Source organism: Anomalospiza imberbis, chromosome 7 (assembly GCF_031753505.1).
Source record: "Anomalospiza imberbis isolate Cuckoo-Finch-1a 21T00152 chromosome 7, ASM3175350v1, whole genome shotgun sequence".
Taxonomy (NCBI): Eukaryota; Metazoa; Chordata; class Aves; order Passeriformes; family Viduidae; genus Anomalospiza; species Anomalospiza imberbis.
The window spans coordinates 33,500,692-33,521,951 of record NC_089687.1 but is presented as its reverse complement, the minus strand read 5'-3'; the positions used below and the strand labels follow the sequence as shown (position 1 = coordinate 33,521,951).

Here is a 21,260-nt window from a genome sequence, read left to right as displayed (position 1 = left end):
TGTTAATGAAAAATATTTAATTCCTCTGGAAAAATTTCCTCTTGAAAAAAAAATGGTGGCTTGCAGTTAGGGAAATATTTTCACTGTAACATCATGATGTGTGTGACTGTTACAAATGCTGCTCATTTTTCTCTTATTGAGGTTTTAAAGTGCAGCACTGTGTTCTGCTCTGGCAATTTTTAATGCAACTAATGTCAGTAGTGGGTTGCAACTGGATTAAATAAAGGTGGCTGTTAATCACAGAGAAATGATATGGGAGAGGCCATCTTCAGACGTGGTGATTTTCTACATCTTGAACAGGGTTTTATGATTTCACAGTTCTTTTCATAGCAGATCATGACATGATGAGCGGTGACTGCTGACCCTGTGATTCCAGCACTCATCTATGGGACTTCAGTGGGTGCTTTGGGGCAAATAATGAGGTTTTTAACATTATTTAACAAGCTATTCACCATTTAACAAATTGTTCTGTTATTTACCAACTCAGTAGAAATACTTGTTAAAGTCAGCATCCCTGGAGGTCTTCAACAAAAGACTGGACATAGCACTTAGTGCTCTGGTCTAGTTGACGTGATGGAGATCAGTCAAAGCTTGGACTTGATGATCCTGGAGGTCTTTTCCAACCTAAATAATTCTGTGATCTGTGTAATTCTGAGAAAATACTGAGAATTTAATACCTAGAGGATTAATAGCCTTCTGCCAGCTTTCAGAACCAATCTTTCCCCTAAATGATCCCTTTATTTTTAATTATAAAAATAAAAATTTGGGTGTTGCAGGATGTTGTTCTTTTTCAACTTTCTTGGTATCTAGCCCAATGTAAAACCTGTCCCAAGACTGCTGGTTATTAACTGAAACCTTAAAACAGCTTTATTATAATATTCCCAAATAATTCTGTGCTACTTATCATCATCATATTTTCAAACCACCCAACAACTCAATGCTATTTTCTTACTGAAAGGCAGCCCTAGTGTACTAAAGACAGTACTGACAGCTAGAACACAACAGTCATTTGCTCTTTTTAAGTAGAGCTGGTTCCCCTCTGCAGACTATGCCAAAGAGGATTGTTCTTTGATGTACCCCATTTTAATTTCTTTTAAGCATGGGAGAGTAGAAAAACAAAGATATTTTCCAAGATGTTGGCACCATCTGCAAAGAATTCTATTAAAGCACAAAAATTAAGGGTTTTTTTGGTTTTTGTATTTTCAAGAGTAGTTTTAGCAATATGATGTTGGTTCAGAAGTCAGGTAAGGTCTGTGTTGGCAACTACAATTCTTTTATTGGACATATGTTACTGAGCATTGAACACTTGTTTATGTAGGCACGGATTTAAGAATAACACCACAAAATCAAAAGGCTAAACTGCAGACCTGTACTGAGAAGCAGGCCTGGTGAGTCTGTCTACTCCTACTCAGCTGAGAAAAGGGGGAAAAAACTGCCATTATAAGAGAAGAAGCATGTTATAAATTATGGTTATTATAAGATAATACTTCCTTTAAGGTCCAAAGCACTGGAAAACCCAGGTTCCCTGTGTACATGCACATTGTGTTTGTTGCAGGAAATATTTAAAGTTAGACTCTGCCTTATGCAAGTGGTCTAGCTGTAAGAAAACTTGATAAAGCTGTACTGATTCAAACAGTTCTCTTAACAACAAAAAAATTATGTATTTCAGAATTATATTTCAGAATAAAAAATGATACACTTAAACCCAGATAACCTACCCAAAAGAGAGCAAGTTCCAGCAAACAGTGACCAAGAAAGAGTGAACAGGGAAAGCCAGTGTGAGTCATGACTTTAAGCAACGGTCTTTGCCAGATTTCATTCCTGCTTGCATCAGAATTTTCTCCCAAAGAAGATTCAGGAGATAAAAAGGTAAAATGAACATGTCCTTGTCTTTCTTCATCTCATAAGGGCAGTTTTCTACAGTTCTTAGTAACAGAAAAAAAAAAAAATACATTTCCAGAAGTTGCACATAACCAAAAAGAAAAAGGTGGAAAACAAAGAGGGAGAATAAAACCTAATAAAAGCTAAAACATTACTTTGTAGTAAACAATAGAATATAACGTGCAATAGTGCAATTTCTCCTTTGCTGCTCCAACAACGAAGTCTTGGCAGACAGTCCCCTGCATGTCACCGTGCGTGGCAGCATCCGTGTCACACCTAGCTGCGAGCCTGCCGGGCGCTGCTGCCGCTGCCGGGCTTCGGAGCCGCCTCGCTGGGTCCGGGCTCTGCCCTCCCCTTCCCCACCTGGCGCAGCTTCTGATCCCAGCGCTGCGGATCCAAAGGCAAAGAAATTACCAGAGGGGTCACAGAAATTACCAGAGGGGTCACAGAAATTACCAGAGAGGTCACAGAAATTACCAGAGGGGTCACAGAAATTACCAGAGGGGTCACAGAACCATGTGTTGGCAAACAGCAGCAAAAGCTGCAGTTGCTGTTTCCACCGCGTCACCCTGCGCTGGGCTCGAGGGTGCAATGAGAGCTTATTGGGAAAAGTCACTTAAACAGGGAAACTCTTTCCTGGCTTTCTTGTAGCCTCTGTGAATGAAGGGTCTGATACAAGGCTTCAGCACAAGGGGGACTCACCTTTGAAATAATAAAATTTAAATGGAGATACTCATGCAGTCTTTGGAGGAAACTGGATGAAAAAATGGTCAAGGGATTTTTGTTAATTCAAAAAAAAATTTTTTTTTTTTTTTTGGAGGCAATAGAAATCACAGTTAAAAAAAAAAGACATAATAATAAATATAGTTGGTACAACTGTTGATGCTCTTGGAAAGGAAGATGATGATGAGAAGTGGGTGGTGACATGGCAGGGACCTCAACACCCCCAGGCTGGGTGTGAGGGCAGAGGCAGCAAGTTACAGACAAGGAAGTAAGTCAGAAAGTAAGTGTGTTCCCCAAAAAAATTCCAACAAATGATGTTACCACCCAAGAACTGAAACTGAGCAGAAGTCACCCCATGGCAGCAAAATTATATTTTCTCTGTGGCACTGGATTTCCCAGGGTTCTGCCAAATCAAACAACAACTTGAAATAAGATCCCTGTATCTTTCCACTCCTGTAATCTCCATTGCTGTGAGAAATGTGCACAGAGAATCTTGCATTTATAAACACAACAGTATTTTCCTGCCAGTGACCCTTACACTGAGGAAGAAAGTGCTGAGTGGAAGAGAAGACTGGTTTGCACAGGCAAAACCATTATGGCAAATGAATGGCTGAGAAATTGTGTTAAAATAAGAATTTTCAGTGTAAAGTGACACTCCTGACAATGTCAAAACCATTGATACTTTGCAATGCATCAAAACATAAAAAGGTAATTCTTCCAGAACTTGGAAGGCATTAGAAAACATTTCAGTAAGGAAAAACCAGAATATATTTTCATCTGGAGAGTTGGGGCTGCTCAGCCTGGAGAAGGGTTCAGGGAGATCTTAGAGTACTTCCAATACCTAAAGGGGCTCCAAGAGAGATGGAGAAGGACTTTTTACAAGAGCACGTAATGACAGGACAAAGGCTAATGGCTTTAAAGTGACAGAGATTAGATTAGATCTGATTAGATCTGATTAGATTATATAAAATAAATGGAAGAAATTCTTGGCTGTGAGGGCGGGGAGGCCCTGGCACAGGCTGCCCAGAGAAGCTGTGGCCCCATCCCTGGAAATGTTGAAGGCCAGGTTGGATGGGGCTTGGAGCAACCTGGGCTGGTGGAAGGCGTCCCTGCCCACGATTTAGTCTGAAAAACATTTGTAAAGCCCCCTGGTCTGTTTGGTTTTTTTTTTCATTCATATCACAACCCCAACGAAGCAGGCATGCGTTGTGGAATGCACAGCTTGCCCACAGAGTTAAAAGACTCCTACTATTTGCTGTTTTGAGACAGAGGTTTTGATTGCTGCTACAATGGGATACTTTGGGGTAATTCAAGGTATCCCTTTATCTACTCAGCATGCAGTTCTAAGTAACGAAGCAAATAAAACACCAGGTTCGTTTTTCATATATGATATTGATTAACTGGAGGCAGCATATGCATTTTATTCCCTTATTTTAAAAAGACAGGTAGATGTTTTATAGCACCCACAACATTTGACTTCTGGTGAGGTATTTTCTTACCTTTATTTTTTTACCAAGACGTTCCTTCCACTTCTCAGCTATGGAGCCTTCCACCAAGAGTAACCTACACAACAGAGACAACTCCATCAAGAGGCTATACAACCCAACACACACAAGACTAAGATCTCCGTGCCTGCAGAGAGCCTTGCCCTCCCTGAATACCATGAAGGAGATGCACAGACACCCACACCAAGTTTTCCATCCTTTTGGCTCTGATGTTCAGCTTTATGACAGGAGAACAGTCAAGGATAGCACAGGAGGAGTTACCTGGAGCGCTCCTCGTCCTCGTAGCCCATAATGATGTATTCTTCATTGGCACTGAGAGGTGGACACAGGCAGCCCGAATTCGTGTGGAGGTTTACAGTGTCCTTTGGAATGTTCACTAAGGAAGATTTCAGGATCTCCTTTACTTCCACTACTGCAGTGACATCGTGGCATTTAGTCTTCACCTCCTTCACTTTAGCCCGAATGACTGGGGAAGAGCCACAAAAAGCGTTGTTAGAAGCAGCAGATAATGCAGGTCCCTCCCAAGCTGTTCTTGGTGACCTCTGGGATTAGTCTTTTGCATGGTCCTTTATCAGAAGCTCAGCTGAACTTCTGCAATGTCTCTGCCCCCATCTCTTCCCTTCATTACTTCACCCTCCACCAAGGAGGCTGAGGTAGCTCAGTGTGCCCCTTAATAATATGGTCAGGAGCAGGAGTTATGTGCCAGTTGGATTTACAGCCAGTTTAAGTTGGGCTTTGACTTCCTTCCTCCCCTTCTTCTTCACCCTTTCCATGTTAAATATATTAAAGCTATTTCTTGTATGCTCTCCCTCTCCCTTGAGCTGTGACTGTTCCCTCTTTGACTACCTGCAGTACAGATGAGCAAACTTTATCACTCTGAACCTTATACAAGTCAATGTGCATTAAAACTTCTCATATCCCTATTTCTGCTGGATGACAGGCCCTTACCTTTTTTATTCTCTCCAGTGACCCAGCACTGATCTGCTCTGCTCTTTCTGAACTTCAAATGCTCCTGATCTTGACCCAGTGACCTCTCTATTTGTTTCCTCTCCCCGCCTTTCTTTTTGCCTCAAGTTGCACAGGAGGAAAGGTTGCCTTTCAAAGGCAAAGCTTTTCATTCTCTCATGGTGACCAGTGAACTGATCCCACATACAAATGCAAAGCCAACCAGAGGTCATGCTCTAGAGAATGCCACATCATTCAAAGAGTCCCTTTCCACACTATAAATAGGAGATACCCCAAATTCCAAATGTCCCCTATGTGAAAAAGGTAATATAGAAGAAAGAAAACCATGGACTTACACATCTCCTTACTTCACATGCATTGTCCATAACAGCCATTAACCAGAATGTATTGCAGACACATTAAATACAGTTCTCAACAAACACTAACTAGTGCTTCTACTATGCACAATTTACACTATGTGATGCCCTTTCTCAAAACCTCTTAAGATCTCAAAATAAAATATTGCTTTAGTTCAGGGATATTTCAAATGCCCTTTGAAACCTATTTAATTTCAAAAACTTGAGAAAATGAATAGGAGCATGCTCAATGACTCTGCCATATGCAGTTTCTGACTAGAGAATAGTCACTCTATTTTTTTTATAAACAAATCCATCAAAACAACATAAAACTGAATATTGACCAAAAAAGTGTTTGAATACAGTTGTAATTTTTTAGCTTTTAACAGCAAACTATTTTTAAAAGAAGATTATCTGACTCTGGCTTTATAAATGCACAATCCTAATAAATATTATACAATAGCTACCATTTAAATAAAGCCTTAAAGTTGGCTGAACCTAAGGTTTTTCACCTGATTATTGGGAAAAAAAGGAAGTGTTGCATATTGATAAAGCCTAATGAAATAAGGACCTTGTTACCTTTGCAAAGTCATGGCTCGGGCCTGCTGCTTTGGCCAAGTAGCAGAGGACTACGGGAAAGTGACTTAGCTGAATTAGAGGTAGAAAAAGAAGATCTATAACCATGTATGGTGGTTGGTGGGACTGTGTTTGTTATGATTTAAAACTATGGAATTGATAAAGGCTTAACTGCTTAAAAAGGCCTGGTTTTTGCAATAAGGAAGGGCCCAATTGTTCAGTTCCTGTCAAATGTAGTCAGTGGCTTCACTGGCCTAACTTGCTTGAAACAAACAGCGTGAAGAAAAATAAGAGCCTGGAGCTGTGATATGCCTGAAGAGCGGGACGGGCACTTTCACAGGTGTTACTGACATCACAACACAGCTGGCAAGATGCTCACTGCTGGCTTCGATACACCAGAAGGAAAAGAACCTGTTAGATCTCACAGAGAGCTAGTGGGCATGAAAGCTACTACAAACATCCCCTTCTGCAAAAGCTGAGTATACTGCAAATCACAGAGGCAGTTCAGGCACAGCAGCCCACAACGTCATTTTTGTTGCATCACTGTTCACACTAGAGAAGTACATGAACCCCAAATGCCGGCACTAAAACTGGAATACCTCAACAAAGATACCCTTGTACTAACATATTAAGCTAATCCCCTCCATCCTTCCAATTTGGAAACATTTCAGACTACACCTTCCTCCTGCAATAAGTAATATTGGGTTACCATCAGTTACTGTGAACTTTTTAGGCTTTTTTAATGACAACTTTCCCCTTCCTGCAGCCCTAGAAAGGCTGGGAGCTGGCCATGCAGCTGCTCTCACCGTAGTTGTAGTTGTTGCGTAGGTAGGTCTTCTGCGTGGCTTTTACAGGCTTGCACTTGCAGCGGTCTACAGAAACAGAAAGCTTTGCTTAGAAAGAAAAGAGCATGTATTCAGGGACAATCTTCCCAAAACCTGGAGCCCACACAGTGTGGGAATTGGAGTTATAGAAAATAAATCCAATAAATAAATTTGCTGGGTTTGTTCACCGATTGCTGTATACAGTGAAGTACACAAGGTACTATTATTGACATTATTATTATAATAAGTAATGCATATAAATTTATTTTGTAAAGCTTATTTAGCTAAGGTGTAAAACTTTATCTTTTAAATAAGTCATCTAACTATGATCTATCAACTGTTTTAATTTGATCTGTTAAATCTTGTTAAGCCAAGAAACACTTGTAGTGTATTGAAATTAGGATTGTGATGGCATGAATTATAACACCTGTATTGACTCACCCTTCTCATGAGACTGAAAATGGAATAAAAATTCTTAAAACACCTCTTCGTTACCCCATCTCTAAGTCAGAGAAGGGTTAAATCCCACAACACCTAACAAAAATTTCACGGAACTGACTTACATATTACAGTGAAATCCTAAAAACCACAGGGCATTCCTGGCCTGCTCTGCTGGGAGATGTGGAACTGTCCATGAGACCTTAAGTGTTTTTTAGGAGAAAAACCTGACATTCTAAAATTAAAAAAAAACCAACCAAAAAAAAAAAAAAAAAAAAAACCAAAAAAAACCCAAACCCAAACCACAGCACGACACAAAGACACACAGACATTGAGTCTGGAGTGACAAAACCATAATTTTAAGCCAGTTCAAGGTTCAATCCTGTGCTTGCACGTGCTCTAATTCCATCCTTGCAATGCTGCTCTCTCTTCTGTGCTAGACTTAAGGAATGCCCTCTTTTCTGTCCCTTTTATCATACAGACCATAATAGAGACACAGAAAGAAAATACTACAGCAGTGCATGATTGAATATTTTTTTGAATATTATGTATCTCAGGTTAGTTTAGCAAACTGGGATATTCTGGCTAGCGGCATTCATAGAATAGTTGGCATTGGAAGGGACCTTTAAAGGCCACCTCGTCCAACCCCCTTGCAATTAAACAGGGACATCTTCAACTGGATCAGGCTGCTGAGAGGTCCATCCAATCCACCATCAGGAATTGTGTAAATTTTACACGATTTTATTATGGCCTAGAAGCCCAAGTTTAATGGAAATAGAGAAATTCCAAGCCCTTGTGGCCAGAAGGATAGCCTTCAAAAAAACACCAAAAACAACACAAATGAGCACTGTCAGAGCCGCATTTCCAAAGGTGCAGATGCCAGACAGCTGGGGACTCTAAGAGAGGTAAAAGCATTTTCATTAGTGCCCAGGGAATGCTAATGCTGAAGCTCCAGCCCCACAGCGGTGTTCATTAACACCACCGGTATTTCAGGGCTGGTTGTTCTACTGCAAATATTTTCTTATTTTACAATAGTGTCTAAGTGTGGTTTGGTGGAGTAATTTCAAACAGCAGATGCCAGTATTACATGTGCATGGCCATCTATTTTGACATTTGATTTGGCATAAATGGAAGTAGATTTAATGCAGCTTATTTCTATACACCATCATTCTAAGTATCACTGCATATAAGCTAGTGATTTAGTTAAATCCAACATGAAGAGTCTGAAAAAGAACTTTTATTTGCTATATAAGATTCCTGCATATTAAAACATTTAAAAAATCATAGAGTTACCAACTTCTCAAATCATTATTTTCCATTGAAGAATTTTTGTAGTTGAAAATACAAAAAAAAATACAGGAAAGAGGAAAACATTTCAAACAAAAGGTATATTATTTCCTTGAATTTCAAACACATCCTCAGGAATCTATATATAGAGTCCTACAGAGTTTAACTTTGCTATGTGTTTGTGTTAAAATAACAAAAGCAGAGAAGGGAAGTGATTTTTGGCCCCCTTTCTGCCTTTGTGAGCTCATGGACACTGCAGACCAAATTCTCTGCCTTGAAACAGAGAATTAAAGATGTGCTCCTATGACCCACGCTCACACAGACTCCTCAGCACTCAAGTCCAACAATGGTAATGTTCTCCTGCTCTACAGTACTTTGCACTGTGTCCCAGGTAAAATAAAACAGACTAAATTGCAAGACAAGATCACAGTCTCACATTTCCTTCTGTTTTAATGCAGTATTAGCTTACTTTACACATTTTAGAATATATTTTGTTAGTCTAGTTCTATTGCTAAATTACAGACATGTTCATGTTCTTATTGAAGAACCTCCTAGTCACCCTCATGCTTTTAAAATTTACATTTAAAAGAACTGTACAAAATGCTGCATTATTCCTAATTACTATTTAGAGGTACAGAAATGAACACAAAAGTCATTTGCCAAGGTCAGTTACAAAGTTAGAGCCAGAACCAATTCCTCTCTCCCAGTTCCTGGTACAGTGCTTTTCCAAGGAAGGCAAATGCTGACCTTCCCCCAGGAGTGGAAATACCCACAAAAGGTGGCTATAAAAATGTACTGCATCACCTGATGCTGAGGGAAAATCCCATCCTGCCTGACAGCCTCCTCAGAAGCTGCCAGAATTTCCAGAAGAGCTCTGAGACCACAACAATGGTGTGTCCCAAGCACAGCGACAGGCAGCAGAGGCTCCCACTGGCTTTGGCTGAGATCACAGCTAGCCATTAAATCTTCTTTTCAAGTAAATACAGGACTACAAACTGCTCAGAATCTCAGTCTTTGAAAACTTCAATCTGTAAATGCCAAAAGACACGGAGAGAATGGTTTTCCCCATGGACTGCTACCAAGAAACATCTGTGTCATCTTAAATATATGTGCATGCATGATGGAAAACCTGGCTGTAATAGTGACCTGTACAGGCACTCAAACCTGGCAAACCCCTCCCAGATAAACAAAGGATAAAAAATAAACACTCTAGAAAATTGCCTAAGGGACTTGAGGAGCATATGATGAAGCAGAAAACAGTGTATTTCACTGCCAACACAGGTATAAAAGGTCTCCCAAAAAACCCCCATGCAGACTCAGAGGGAAGGTTTTGCCAGCAAACACTGACAGGGAAAAAAAGATGTCTCAAATAAGGGTTAACCCATGAGTACTGTTCCCTGTGACCATGCACAGCAGCACAAGCAATATGATTCAGAAAATGTTAAGAATGGGATTTTTTTTTTAAAAATACATCAAAATTTGCTACTTGCAAAAGAAACAAACAGAAAGTTTCTATTTACAATGGCAAAACTACAAATTTACTTTACTGAACATATAAATAAAGCCATTTTGAAACATGGCCTTTTAGGTGGTCCAGCTGTGTTTGCCAGCTCAGACAGATGTAGCACATTGAACCAGAAATCATGTTTGTACAGTAAAAGGCAGTAAAATCAGCAATTTGATGTATGTACAATAAAAGGCAGTGATATCAGCAGATATTGCATCAGCAATTTTTCAGTGAGTCCTTGCCCTATTTTCTAGATGGGACTTTTTTTAGGTCTGGTTTTGCTTTCAGCCACGGAAAAGCATCACAACAGTAACAATATGACTGAAACTTTTCTCTTCCACTGCAGGATCGCTCACTGGAATTACATGCCTATGGACAGGCAGCAGTAAAGATTTGCTTCATAGTTTTGATATAAGGTGACATGGAGAGCATACAGCTTTGCTTTCATGCTCAAAGTGAAGCCTGTATGCTCTCTGTACAGTCCACATCGTGCATGAAATCCCTACTTGCTCAATGCCACACAACTGAAAATGGCTTCAAACGACAACGATATTAACGTTGGTAACAAATACCTTTAGCAGGTCTTCCAGACATGGTCCCATGCTCAAGACAATTTAAAGCAAAGCTTGTTCAGGGGCTTGCTTTTATGAGTTTTTGTTGTTTTTTTTTAACTGTACCTGGGCTTCTAGAGGGTACACACTGTGATTTAAAGAACATATTGCACGAATATAGCTGCTTTCACATGGGGACCTACTGATTAAATTTTTTAAACTGGGCATTACTAACACCTTTTTGCAATTTGGTCACAGAGCTTAATGCTGAAATTATATCTATAGGTATCTAATGTTAGGTTCAACAACCATGAGGTTGTGTAGGTTGTCTTAGGTGTTTATATTGTTGAAGTGGACATCAGTGCACACTGTAGCTCATCAGCACCTCTGCAGAAGGAAAAGACATGGAGGTCAGTGCTAGGGCTTCCAAGTCTTAATTTCTTGGCAAAGACCTAAGAGAAGAACTTTGGATGGAACGATAATAAAAATTCAAGGAAATCTACAGTCATTGGCATACATGAGCAAAAGATTCACATTCCTATAATTATTAGCTACCATCCTGGACTTTGCTTCTTTGCACTGGCAAGTAGTGGTAATGCTCAAGGGGTTTTATTCAGTTTTATTCAGTTCCAGCAAAACCCGAACAGAAATAAAAAGCAACAGGGGACTTGCCGGAATAAAACCAGTCTCAGAAGGTGCCACCCTCAACCTGCTCAGGCTAATGGGAGTATTGCCATTATCTACAAAGAGTACTGAATTTAATATGGAAACTTCAAGGTCAGAATGAACTATTATCTTCACTGGTTTTGCCCAGGGAAAAATCAATTTAATGATTGCTCTCTCTGTTCAAGACAAAACTTTTAATAAAATCAGCACAGCCCTCCTGCTTTGATGGACATTTTGAGGCTGAGCAGCCCCCAAATCCCACCCGCCCATGGTATGCAAAAGCACAATCTACTGTATTCTTAGTCAAGAGTAAGTATTTAAGTATTTATCACTTAGTGCCCCTCTTACTTAATTAAATATTTAAAGGACTTGAAAGTCTACAGCTTATTATACAGTTTTATAAAAATGTACTTACCAATGCCAGCACCTCTACAGTTGCCGTTATTAGAATCCATAGGGAAATCTGGCGTGGATTTGTAAAATACGTAAAGAAATGTTAGTATTTTTAATATTGGATTATTTCACTACACATACATGACAATGTTTCCTCTTTCTCTAATATTTAGTATGTGGAAACTTAATAACTTTACTAATAAACAGTTTGCAAAATTCTAGAGGTAAGTCCAATAAAGTTGACACAATGTCTTACCCAAATTTCACCTGAATCCAGCATACCATGTTAAATGCTGAAGCAGACTAAATATCCCATTTCCATTGCTACAGACTGGCAGGTTTCAGACAAGGGTTGACATTTATGCGATGAATTTTGATCACCTACAGAAAACACGTGTAGTGTTTGCATTTAATTAGATGATGAAGGAGAAATTACTTTTGGGGATTTTTTTGGTTACTGAGGAAATCAAATCAACCAAACATAATCATACTGTTGAAGCAAATGCCAAAATAAATGTTTCAGACCTTCCCCTCAGTTTAAAAATACACTGATTACTCTGAAGGACAGATAAGGAACAGAAGTTTAAAAAGGCACTATGCCCAAAGAACTGCTTTCAGACGCGTTCATAAGTGGACTGTGTCCCACATTAGTAAAATGCATCATTTCAAACCTATTTATTAAATCACACAATTTAATGGGTTTATACATATGTTTAATAATGTAAAACAAGTATGTTAATGCATATAACCTTGAATGAGCTAAGGACAAAATAAATGCAAGAGGAACAAGAATTGGGAGAGACACAGGACACTTTATTAGAATGGCACATAAAATGGAAAAACAAATGAGCTTTCAAAGAAAAAGCCCTTCTGTAATTTTGCACACTTAGTCATTTATGCTGCTCTTCCAATTCTGAAATCTGGTATCCGACAATGAACTTTCTTAGATTCCCACATTATCATGGAGGCAACGCTGTTGCCTTTGTAGAACAAATGTAACAAAAGCTCCTCTCCTGCAGCCTGAGCTGTAACCATTTGGCTGTAAGACAGCCCAGGACACTCACGATACTCAGTTCTCATGACTTTAGATGTGTGGATTAAATTGTAAGGGCTAGGATCATTATTTAATCACAAATTCTGTAAATACCTGTTTACAAGAAAAATAATACTACTCAGCTAACCTTCTAACTTTGCAATTCTTGTTTAAATATATATATATATAATCTCTACTTAATGAATACTTATACTACTCAAAGCAACATGAAACTTCATTTACATAAATGAGGATGCAGCTAAATCACAGAGCAAGAGTAAAACTGAAAAACAACTAATTCCCTCACATAATAATTAACTTTAAAAAAACCTGAGACTTCAGGAATAATTATTCTAATCAGCATAAAGAGCAAAGGTTATAGAAAATAGCATAGGAAGATTGAATACTCTTTTATATTCAATATCCTCTTGCTAATAAAACATCACTTCCATTTTCTTGCAAAGAAAGTTCCAAACTACCACAGGATCTTAGTTTATAGAGAAAAAAGCACAACATTTTTATGGAGCCAGTCTGATCTTTGCAATCAGGTACTTCCACAGAACCTCTGAATCTTCACCATGCTGCCTTGTAACAAGTCAAACTATACAAGCTGATTCTTACTTACATGTTTGATTTTGATTATTCACCTGAATTATTCTCAATGCATTAAGAATGCATTTCATATTGTATCAAATGCATTCTGGTATTCCAGGATGTGATGGAAAAAGAATTGAAATTGTTTCCTTCTTGCAAATGGTAAACAAAAGGACAACCACATTTCTCATTCTTCTCCTCCTGGGCCAATTATCTGTTGTCTTGTTCATTCAGCCAAGCTGTAGCTTTAAATCTACAATTCCTTCTGATGTGGTAAAAGCATAGAGAGAGGTCTATGGTCTGATAATCCTCCCATCTGCTCCAAGTGCAGACAAAACACCTGCAAAACCCTCCAGCCACCAGCCACAGAGAGGTGGCCATATGGGCCTCTCTGTGTACCTAGGGCTGGCCTCAGATGTTTCCCTACTCTGGGCACCCAAAACCCCTGCAGAGAAAGCTCTCCAGATTCACTGCTCCTCTCACTCAGCTGCATTGGCCACATTCTCAGGTTTTCTTGAAGGCTATCTGCATATGACCAAGCCAGCTCCTCTGGTTTTTCATGTGGCCCAGCAAGCTAAAATTCCTACCAAAACAGGTATTTCAGGGATAGTTTGTTCATACCTTCAAAGCACATTCCCCATTCCATCAAAATTGTTACCGGCAACAGAAAAAATCTTCATCACGGAGAAGACAAGAGAAGTATCAGATTAAATGCTTACCATCTCCCATCCACAAAAGGAAAAATAAACCCTGAAATGCACTGTCCCTACCTAATCCAAGGATGGATCCAAGCAGGCATGACATTGTGGTGCTTGAGCAAACCTAGTCCAATCCACATTGAAATTACAACTCAAAATACACCAGAGCCCAGTAAAGGGTTCACAGCCTTCCCTGGCCCATGTGGAGTACAATGCCCATGGGTACTGGCTGAGGAACTGTCCTTGGAGCTCACACCAACACCAGAACCAGTGAGCACTTGATACAGCCAGTATAAACATGCAAACAAGCACGGAACTGACCTGCTTCACCAGATGTTCCCACACACCCTTAGCTACACAACTTATTTTTAACCAAATCACAGCACAACACAGCCTCGAGGCATCTCCTAACTCTGCACTGCCAGATCACCTGTCCCACCCCAAACCAGTAATTCCAAAGAATTAGCCGTGCGCAGCCAGAGGAATTCAGCCACTGTGTGCAGAGCACCCACGAGTGGAAGTGCCGCCTGTCTCTGTGCCTGCACAAAGGCAGCAGGGCAGCCTGCTGGTCACAGCATGGGTGAGCAAAGCAGGGGTGAGCAGGTACTGATACATCAGTCCACACTTCATTTCCAGACTTGGGAGGGCTTGGGCCAGGCAAGTGTTGACCTTGCCTCGATGCTTATCCTTCCCAATGCACTCATGCCTATTCAGGGATGGCTGGCTTCTGCCGATGGACAGGAACACAGGCTTATGGAGGGGACTGGGGACCCCTGCCACTCCATGACACCTCTCAGGAAAGCTGTCCAATTTCTCTGACCCTTTCCCCAGTTAAGCTCACACAGTCTGGTCCCTGCTTACCGACCAGACAGGAGATTGGAAGAGGGGCCAGGCCTGCCACCAGCTACTTGTCAGGTTTCAGGTGTGTGTGAGCACCCACCCAGCCCCTGTGAAATCCAGCCCCTGTCCCCAGCAGCGTGATGGACAGAGGCCTCTCTCCACCAGGAGATGTGCACTGCCAAGACCTTCAGCTGCAACACAGACAGAGGGAGGGGAAAAAAAGCTATTTATAAAACCCCAAAAAACTGACTTCCTATTGTTCCACTTCTCTTCAGGGGCAAACCCTCTGCCAAGTTCTGCCTATGCAAAGCAATCTTTCTGAAATAAATACCTGTCAGTGATGGTTAGCAGGATTGCCAAAGAGGGGAATACTATCCAGAGATCCAATCCAAAAGTTTCCTATTAAATTTTGTTTAGGAGCAGGAGACAAATCCAAACTGTTTTTTCCAATATGCCATCCTAATTAATTGCTTTTCAGAGGGATTCCATATAAAAAAAAAAAAACCAAACCAAAACACTAACAAGGAGAGCTAAATAAAAGCCACTTACACAGTAAGTGTACAAAATAGCAATGCCCACAACCACAGATTTGGGTGAGAGGTTTGGAGAAGAGAAACAACTTGGTAATACCTAATTTTGAGCAAACAGCTTTTCTATACCACTGTTTAAATAAATAAAAATGTTAAAAGGCAGAGGAAGGCAAAAAATAACACGATCCTGATTGTCATTATGATTAAAGAATATGCCCTAGCTATTACTGAAGCCACCTAAGGCACCGTGCTCCAAAGAACTAAACCACAGCCAGTGGCTGCTGCTCGGGTACCTTCTTCAGACTCAGATATCTGTGAGCCCCATTAATTAAGAAACCCTTCCACAATGCAGGAATTCATTGTCATTTGCTTCAGCTATTAATACAGAGAGGATGTTTGCTAAGCTGTTTGCAAAAACATGCATGGAAAAGCCAAGTGATAGGAAAATTTATTCTAGTTAACATTTAATACAAAGAACTCAAACTCCAAGTTGTAGAGCAGCCAGCAACGTGGCTGTTCCACATAACATTTTATTCCTCATAACAAATCTCACCAGGTTTTAGTGACATTTAATGGCCCAGGTATTGACTAAATGCTTAGACTGTAAAATCCAGGCGACTCAGCCTACAAAAGCAGCTGAACTGTAGTGAGTGCCCAACACCATTGGCGGTATCTTCATTACTAAGATTTAAATTCTCTTATTTACTTCTCCTGTCCTGTTTCAGGCTTGAAGCTTGTAATAACTTTGTTATTTAACTGAGACATGAGGCTGCTCCTAAAAAATCCCAACTTTATAAATGATAACCTGGGCACAACTGCTCATCCTCAGCACAGTCTGTAACACTCCCCCAGCACTGTCATGCACATCAACTGCTCTAAGTAGAGCTAGGCAAAGACTGAGTCAGAACCAATTTGACCTGGAGCCTGGACACCACTGTTTTGGAAATTAAGTTAATAATACATAAGAAACAAGCATGAGAAATGGCTTTTTCACTTGTCTTTTAAGCCCGCAATGCTGAATTAACATACTGGGTTACTATGAACTCATCCAGACAGACATGGGCAACATGGAGAAATCATGGGTTCACATATGATTTAAGAAAATAGATGTCCATCATGTGAATAATCTATCATTTTCTTTGAGAGATGGTGTTTAAAAAAAAAAAAAAACAAAAAAAAGAACAAAAAAACTAAGTTCTCCTTAGACACCTCCTGATAGTTTGGGTGCTAACTACACATGGTTGATACCTTGTGGTGTGGCTTCCCTTTTCTCCAACATCTTATTAACAAGCCAGCATGCCTTCAAGCTTTGTTCTTATCTATGTAAGATATGGTGAGACAACCTGCCTGACAGATCTGACTTCCAATATGCACAGTACCCATCACACTGCTCTGGTTTTGTTGTTAGCTCCCTCTTCAAAACAGGAATAAACATTTCACTTGAGACATAAACACTCTGCTAGGCAGTAGCAGCCAAGGACACAAGTCAAAGATGCTTTTTTAGTCAGCATTCCAATGCCAACAGTGGCCACTTATTACCTGCAAAACTAAAGACAAGGTCCTGCCTCTGAAATTCTAGATTTGAGACAATTTTGTCTCTCGGCAGTTCCTGCTGCTTCACAGACCTAGGAAAGTTTGACAGGGCCTTGAATGGGGGAAGCAGATAATTTGATAGATTGGAGGAAGAATAAGCATATGCACATGAAGACTGAAAGCAAGTGAACAGGACCTCCCAGGGATGTAACACAGCTTGTACTAATATCTGCATGCAGAACCCCTTTCACCTCCAAAAAGCCCAGGACAGGGATGTGGGATAAATGCCATAGGAGACTTCAGACATTAGCATGCACTAATCTGACATCTGGGTGTTAATGTAATATCAAGATGCTCTTTCATCCTCCATCCTGGATGATGATTTGCTGGATCCTCCACAAAAAGCCAAATTATTCAGCATCACACTCACCTCCAGAACACCCACACCATGCCTGCAGCATCCCTCTGCTTTCTGTCTGTAAAGGAACTCGGATGGTTCCCAAAGAGAATGAAAAATCAAGAAACATACATTTCCCACATGTTTTAAGTCGGTCTCTGTAACTTGAGGAACTTAAGACCTCCCAATCTACGCTCCCACCCAGGTTTTGGAGACCAGGACAAGCCCAGAGGGTGGGCACAGCTATTCCTCTAACTGAGCCCAAAACACAGCAATGTTGTCAGCTTTCTCCATCACAGACACAGCAGCAGCTGCTTCACCCCTTCACCACGTCAGCAGCCCCTTGGTCCTGTGACAGAAAGTGTCTGGATCTCACTCACCACCTGGACTCAAATGGAAAGAGGTCCTAGAAGATGTCTGTGGTGGACTGTGCCTCAACAGCTGAAAGTGAACTTCTTACTGAGATTTATCACAGATTTTACCAACCACAGTTCCTCCATATTTTGCAACAGTCACAGGCTACTGAGATGCAAGGAACATAACTGATGGAAACTGGGCTTATGAATCTAGTCCCTTCTCTGACAAGGACAAACACTGACCACATCATCCTTAAGGCTCCTTTATGGAAAAGACAAGACAAATGTTCTGATGTTCACCAGCAATAACGCAGAAACCTCAAGAGGAAAGGAAACAGTAGATCCCTGTTACAAGTAGTAAAAGAATGAAAGTAAAAACAAGATTTCACTTTTAAAGACAACAAAATGCCCCTTCTACAAAAGAAAACCATGAAACAATGGATTATATTTCTGCCCACTCCATTAGGTATAGTTTACAGACATCAGAAGGGGCTAGAATGCTTAGGAGATAAATGAAAGCAAATAAGAGCAGGGATTCTGCACACTACTCATCAGGCAGTTGGTTATTTGTGTCTTCTACTGAGCTGCAATCCTTTATTTGGAGAATTGGATTTGAAAGTGTTCACCTTACCTCTTCCTAGAACAGGAATCCTTCCCTCTGCTTTCTAAAAGAACAGTTTTATTCCCTCAAGAAGGATTCTTTCAGGCTGGTGCATAATGCATCAGTTCAAAATATTCAGCCCAGAAATGAGAATGTCATCAGGTTCTCATTCACTGAAAGAGAGTTTTCATGGATCTGGCCCTGGAATCCCTCAAAGAGGTTATTGTACTGCTGAGGTCCTCAGAAATAGGTAACTCAGGGGCGATTTCAGCCAAGCTTCCTCCCTCCAAATTTGGATGTGATTGCTTTCAAATCGCTGCAGACCTGCCAAACCTTGCTCATGCTGGAGCCATTTTTAAGGTGGTTTTGAAAGCACCTAAATGCTGCAGAGAAAGGTGCTTGGTGTTCAAAACCACATCTCCCCAAAACTACCCCAGCAGGACTGCAGTGCTCAGAGGGCAGCAGCTGATGGCAAAAATAGATGGTTACATTCATGGGCTGGGGAAAAAAGTAGGAAAAGGCAAGAGGGAAGCAGCTACAAGTTAGAAATAGCAGTAATGACTGGAGATATGAGGGTATGGAGGTTTTAAGAGGTGCAGAGGGTAAGAGAATAGAGTCAGAGATGGGTTAGGGTTTGTCTGGCCCATAAATTAAATGGAGACGGAGAGAGCAGCTTACCTGGGAAGGCTGAGCTGGGGAGCACGGTCGGGAAACTGAAGCGTGATATTTTGTTAGGAGAAGAAAACAGGAATTACAGCGTTTGGCATTACTGGCAGTGGGATACATAAAGCATTTAGTAGTGGGACAGAAGCACAGTAAAACACTGTGCTGAGCACAGCATGAAAAATCCCCCTTTCATTCCCAGGCCACTGCTGGGGGAGGACAGAGAGGTGAGATCCACTGCCCGTCAGTGAGCTCCCAAAACCCAGCACTGCAGTTGTGGGCACTGAAGGAGACAGGTAGCAGCACAACAAGCTCATGGGGTGCATGGGTGCTGTTCTGCTCTGACCCCTCTGGTCTGCTTTCCAACCCCAGTACTGCTCTCCAACTCCTCTGATGGAGAGGCCTGGCAGAGCCACCAGCACGGAAACTTTGCATCAAAGAAAATGGTAGCCTCGTTCCACCAGCAGCAAATGCTTTCCTGAAAACGCACAGGAACTGTAATCACTTTGTAAAAGGTCAGAGCTCACTCGTGATAACCACCCACCAGCTTGCTTTAATTTCCTGTTCAATAGCTCCTTGTATTCAATATCTCTCTGGTGCTCGGCTCACCACATTGGAGCGGTGTCCTGCCAACTCCTCCAGCCCAAAGGCAGCTGTGACAAGAGCAGGATCCCTGAGCCACAGCAGGTTTGTAGCATGGTCTGAGCAGTCAGCAACCCTCACCTGACTGTGCAGAGATGCTCCTGCCCCCGACAGTACTGCTGGATGGCAGCCAGACACCCAGCACCAGCCATGCCGGGGATCACAGTGAGCTCAGCTGGTGAAACAAGATGCAGAGGTAAAGCTGAGCAGCTCTAACAGCCCCTCTGAGGCCACAGTGGTCACACACCATCAGGGCTCGGGTACAGGACGCAGCATTTGGCTGGCTTCAGGGATGCTGGGAACAAAACACAACGGAAGGCTGCACTTTGCTACACCCCTCACCTGGCTATAGTTCTAGAGCCCAGGGACCTGCTGGGGAACCTGTGCTGTAACCTGTACCTTCGGTGCTAACCACCGAGATAAGCATGTTTTCTCCCCTCCAGGTGATCATGTGCCACCACTGGCATAGAAGTGGCTGGGAGACCTCGGCACCCCAGCTCCTGCCTGGGACTTCTCTGGGCACTGATCTTCCCCCAAATCTGTGCAGTGGTGGCCTTGTGTGGAGAGGGAGCAACCTGCTTTGGGAGGGAGCGGCTGAAGATGAGCACAGAGGAGCGGGGGTGGTGGGGGAGAGGGGAGCCGGCAGCCTGAGGGCTGCCCCTCACTTAGGTGGCTCTTCATTCTCTGCCGATGGATCCCCGACGAGCGGTAAGGAAACGTTCCCCGTTCATGTGGAACGAGGGCCGTAGCTCCCACACTCGTACGCGTTCCCCAGAACGGTGGCGGGGCTGTCATTTGTCACACACACTCTGTGCCCAACAGCAAAACTTTTCCAGCAGCGATGCGGCTGCTAAAGGCAGAGAAAAGACAGCAAAAAGAGAGGAGGGCAAAGCAGAGAGAATGCGAGGAGTCGGAGGGGAGAGGCAGGGCTCCGGGCCGGCTGGGCTGCCCTCCCCGCCCGCCGCCCATTGTCCCCGTGCCGGTGCCGGTCCCCGCGCACTCACCCGCGCCCTCGGCGGTGACGATGGCCTCGGGCGAGATGCAGACCCCGCGGTCGTAGACCGGCAGCTCGTCGCAGGCCAGGCTGTCGGGCCAGGCGTGGCTGTAGCGGACCAGGACGGGCTCGCAGCCGGCGCGGGCGCGCTCGCAGACGGACTTGCAGGGCTTGATGGGCTCGTGCTGGAAGTCGATGGTGCAGATGGGCGCGTACATGGCGCAGAGGAAGAAGAGAAGGTCGGGGCTGCAGTTGGTGCCCAGCAGCCCCTCGAACTGCTCCATGGCGAGCACGGCGTTGGCCTGCGTGCTGTGGTGCAGGTGGTTCGGCATCTTGGTCATGTTCCAGGGCAGCGGCTTGCACAGCGGGATGCGCACCGGCTCGCAGGCCGCCCCCCGCGCCGCCGGCGCCCGCCCCAGCACCAGCAGCCCGGCCAGGGCCAGCACCGGCAGCCCCCGCCACATGCCGCCCGCCCCGACGGTAACCGAGGGGCCGAGCGGGCGCAGCGCGGCGCGGGGGCGGCTCCGCCCGCCCTGGCTCGGCCCCTCCGCGCTGCCCCCGCCGGGCGCGCACGGGGTCCCGCCTCTCCGCCCCGCAGCCCGGCCCCGAACAAAGGAGAGCCCTGGGCAGGGGAGGGGGGGCTCTCCTTCTGGCAAGAGCCAGCGAGAAATTTGCCTCGTCCTCGCCGGAAGGCAAGCGAGCGCTTGAAATCTCCCCGAAGATTTAC

The 21,260-nt window shown here is 42.9% G+C and overlaps 1 protein-coding gene across 2 annotated transcripts; it reads right to left on the bottom strand.

Moving 5' to 3' along the window:
• Positions 1-1,256: 1,256 nt before the first annotated feature.
• FRZB (frizzled related protein) lies at positions 1,257-21,051 on the bottom strand. 2 transcript variants are annotated; one of them, XM_068196443.1, is made up of 6 exons: positions 20,544-21,051; positions 11,675-11,722; positions 6,793-6,858; positions 4,371-4,575; positions 4,104-4,167; positions 1,257-2,268 (listed from the first exon to the last, which is right to left on the bottom strand). In XM_068196443.1, exons 1-6 carry the CDS (start codon positions 20,995-20,997, stop codon positions 2,158-2,160), a joined length of 948 nt encoding a protein of 315 aa, XP_068052544.1. In that variant the 5' UTR covers positions 20,998-21,051; the 3' UTR covers positions 1,257-2,157. The 2 variants fall into 2 exon arrangements, with proteins under 2 accessions (XP_068052544.1, XP_068052545.1); XM_068196444.1 differs by lacking the exon at positions 1,257-2,268 and adding an exon at positions 2,479-2,583.
• Between the last annotated feature and the right edge of the window lie 209 nt (positions 21,052-21,260).

What these genes read in the sequence shown, in the direction of transcription:
- FRZB (XM_068196443.1), bottom strand. Translation starts at nt 20,997, where the DNA reads ATGTGGCGGGGGCTGCCGGTGCTGGCCCTGGCCGGGCTGCTGGTGCTG. An exon ending in CTGTAGAGGTGCTGGCATTG is followed by an intron (nt 6,859 to 11,674) that starts GTAAGTACATTT and finishes CTGTTTCTGTAG; the next exon opens with ACCGCTGCAAGTGCAAGCCT. An exon ending in GAGGACGAGGAGCGCTCCAG is followed by an intron (nt 4,168 to 4,370) that starts GTAACTCCTCCT and finishes TCTGTTGTGTAG; the next exon opens with GTTACTCTTGGTGGAAGGCT.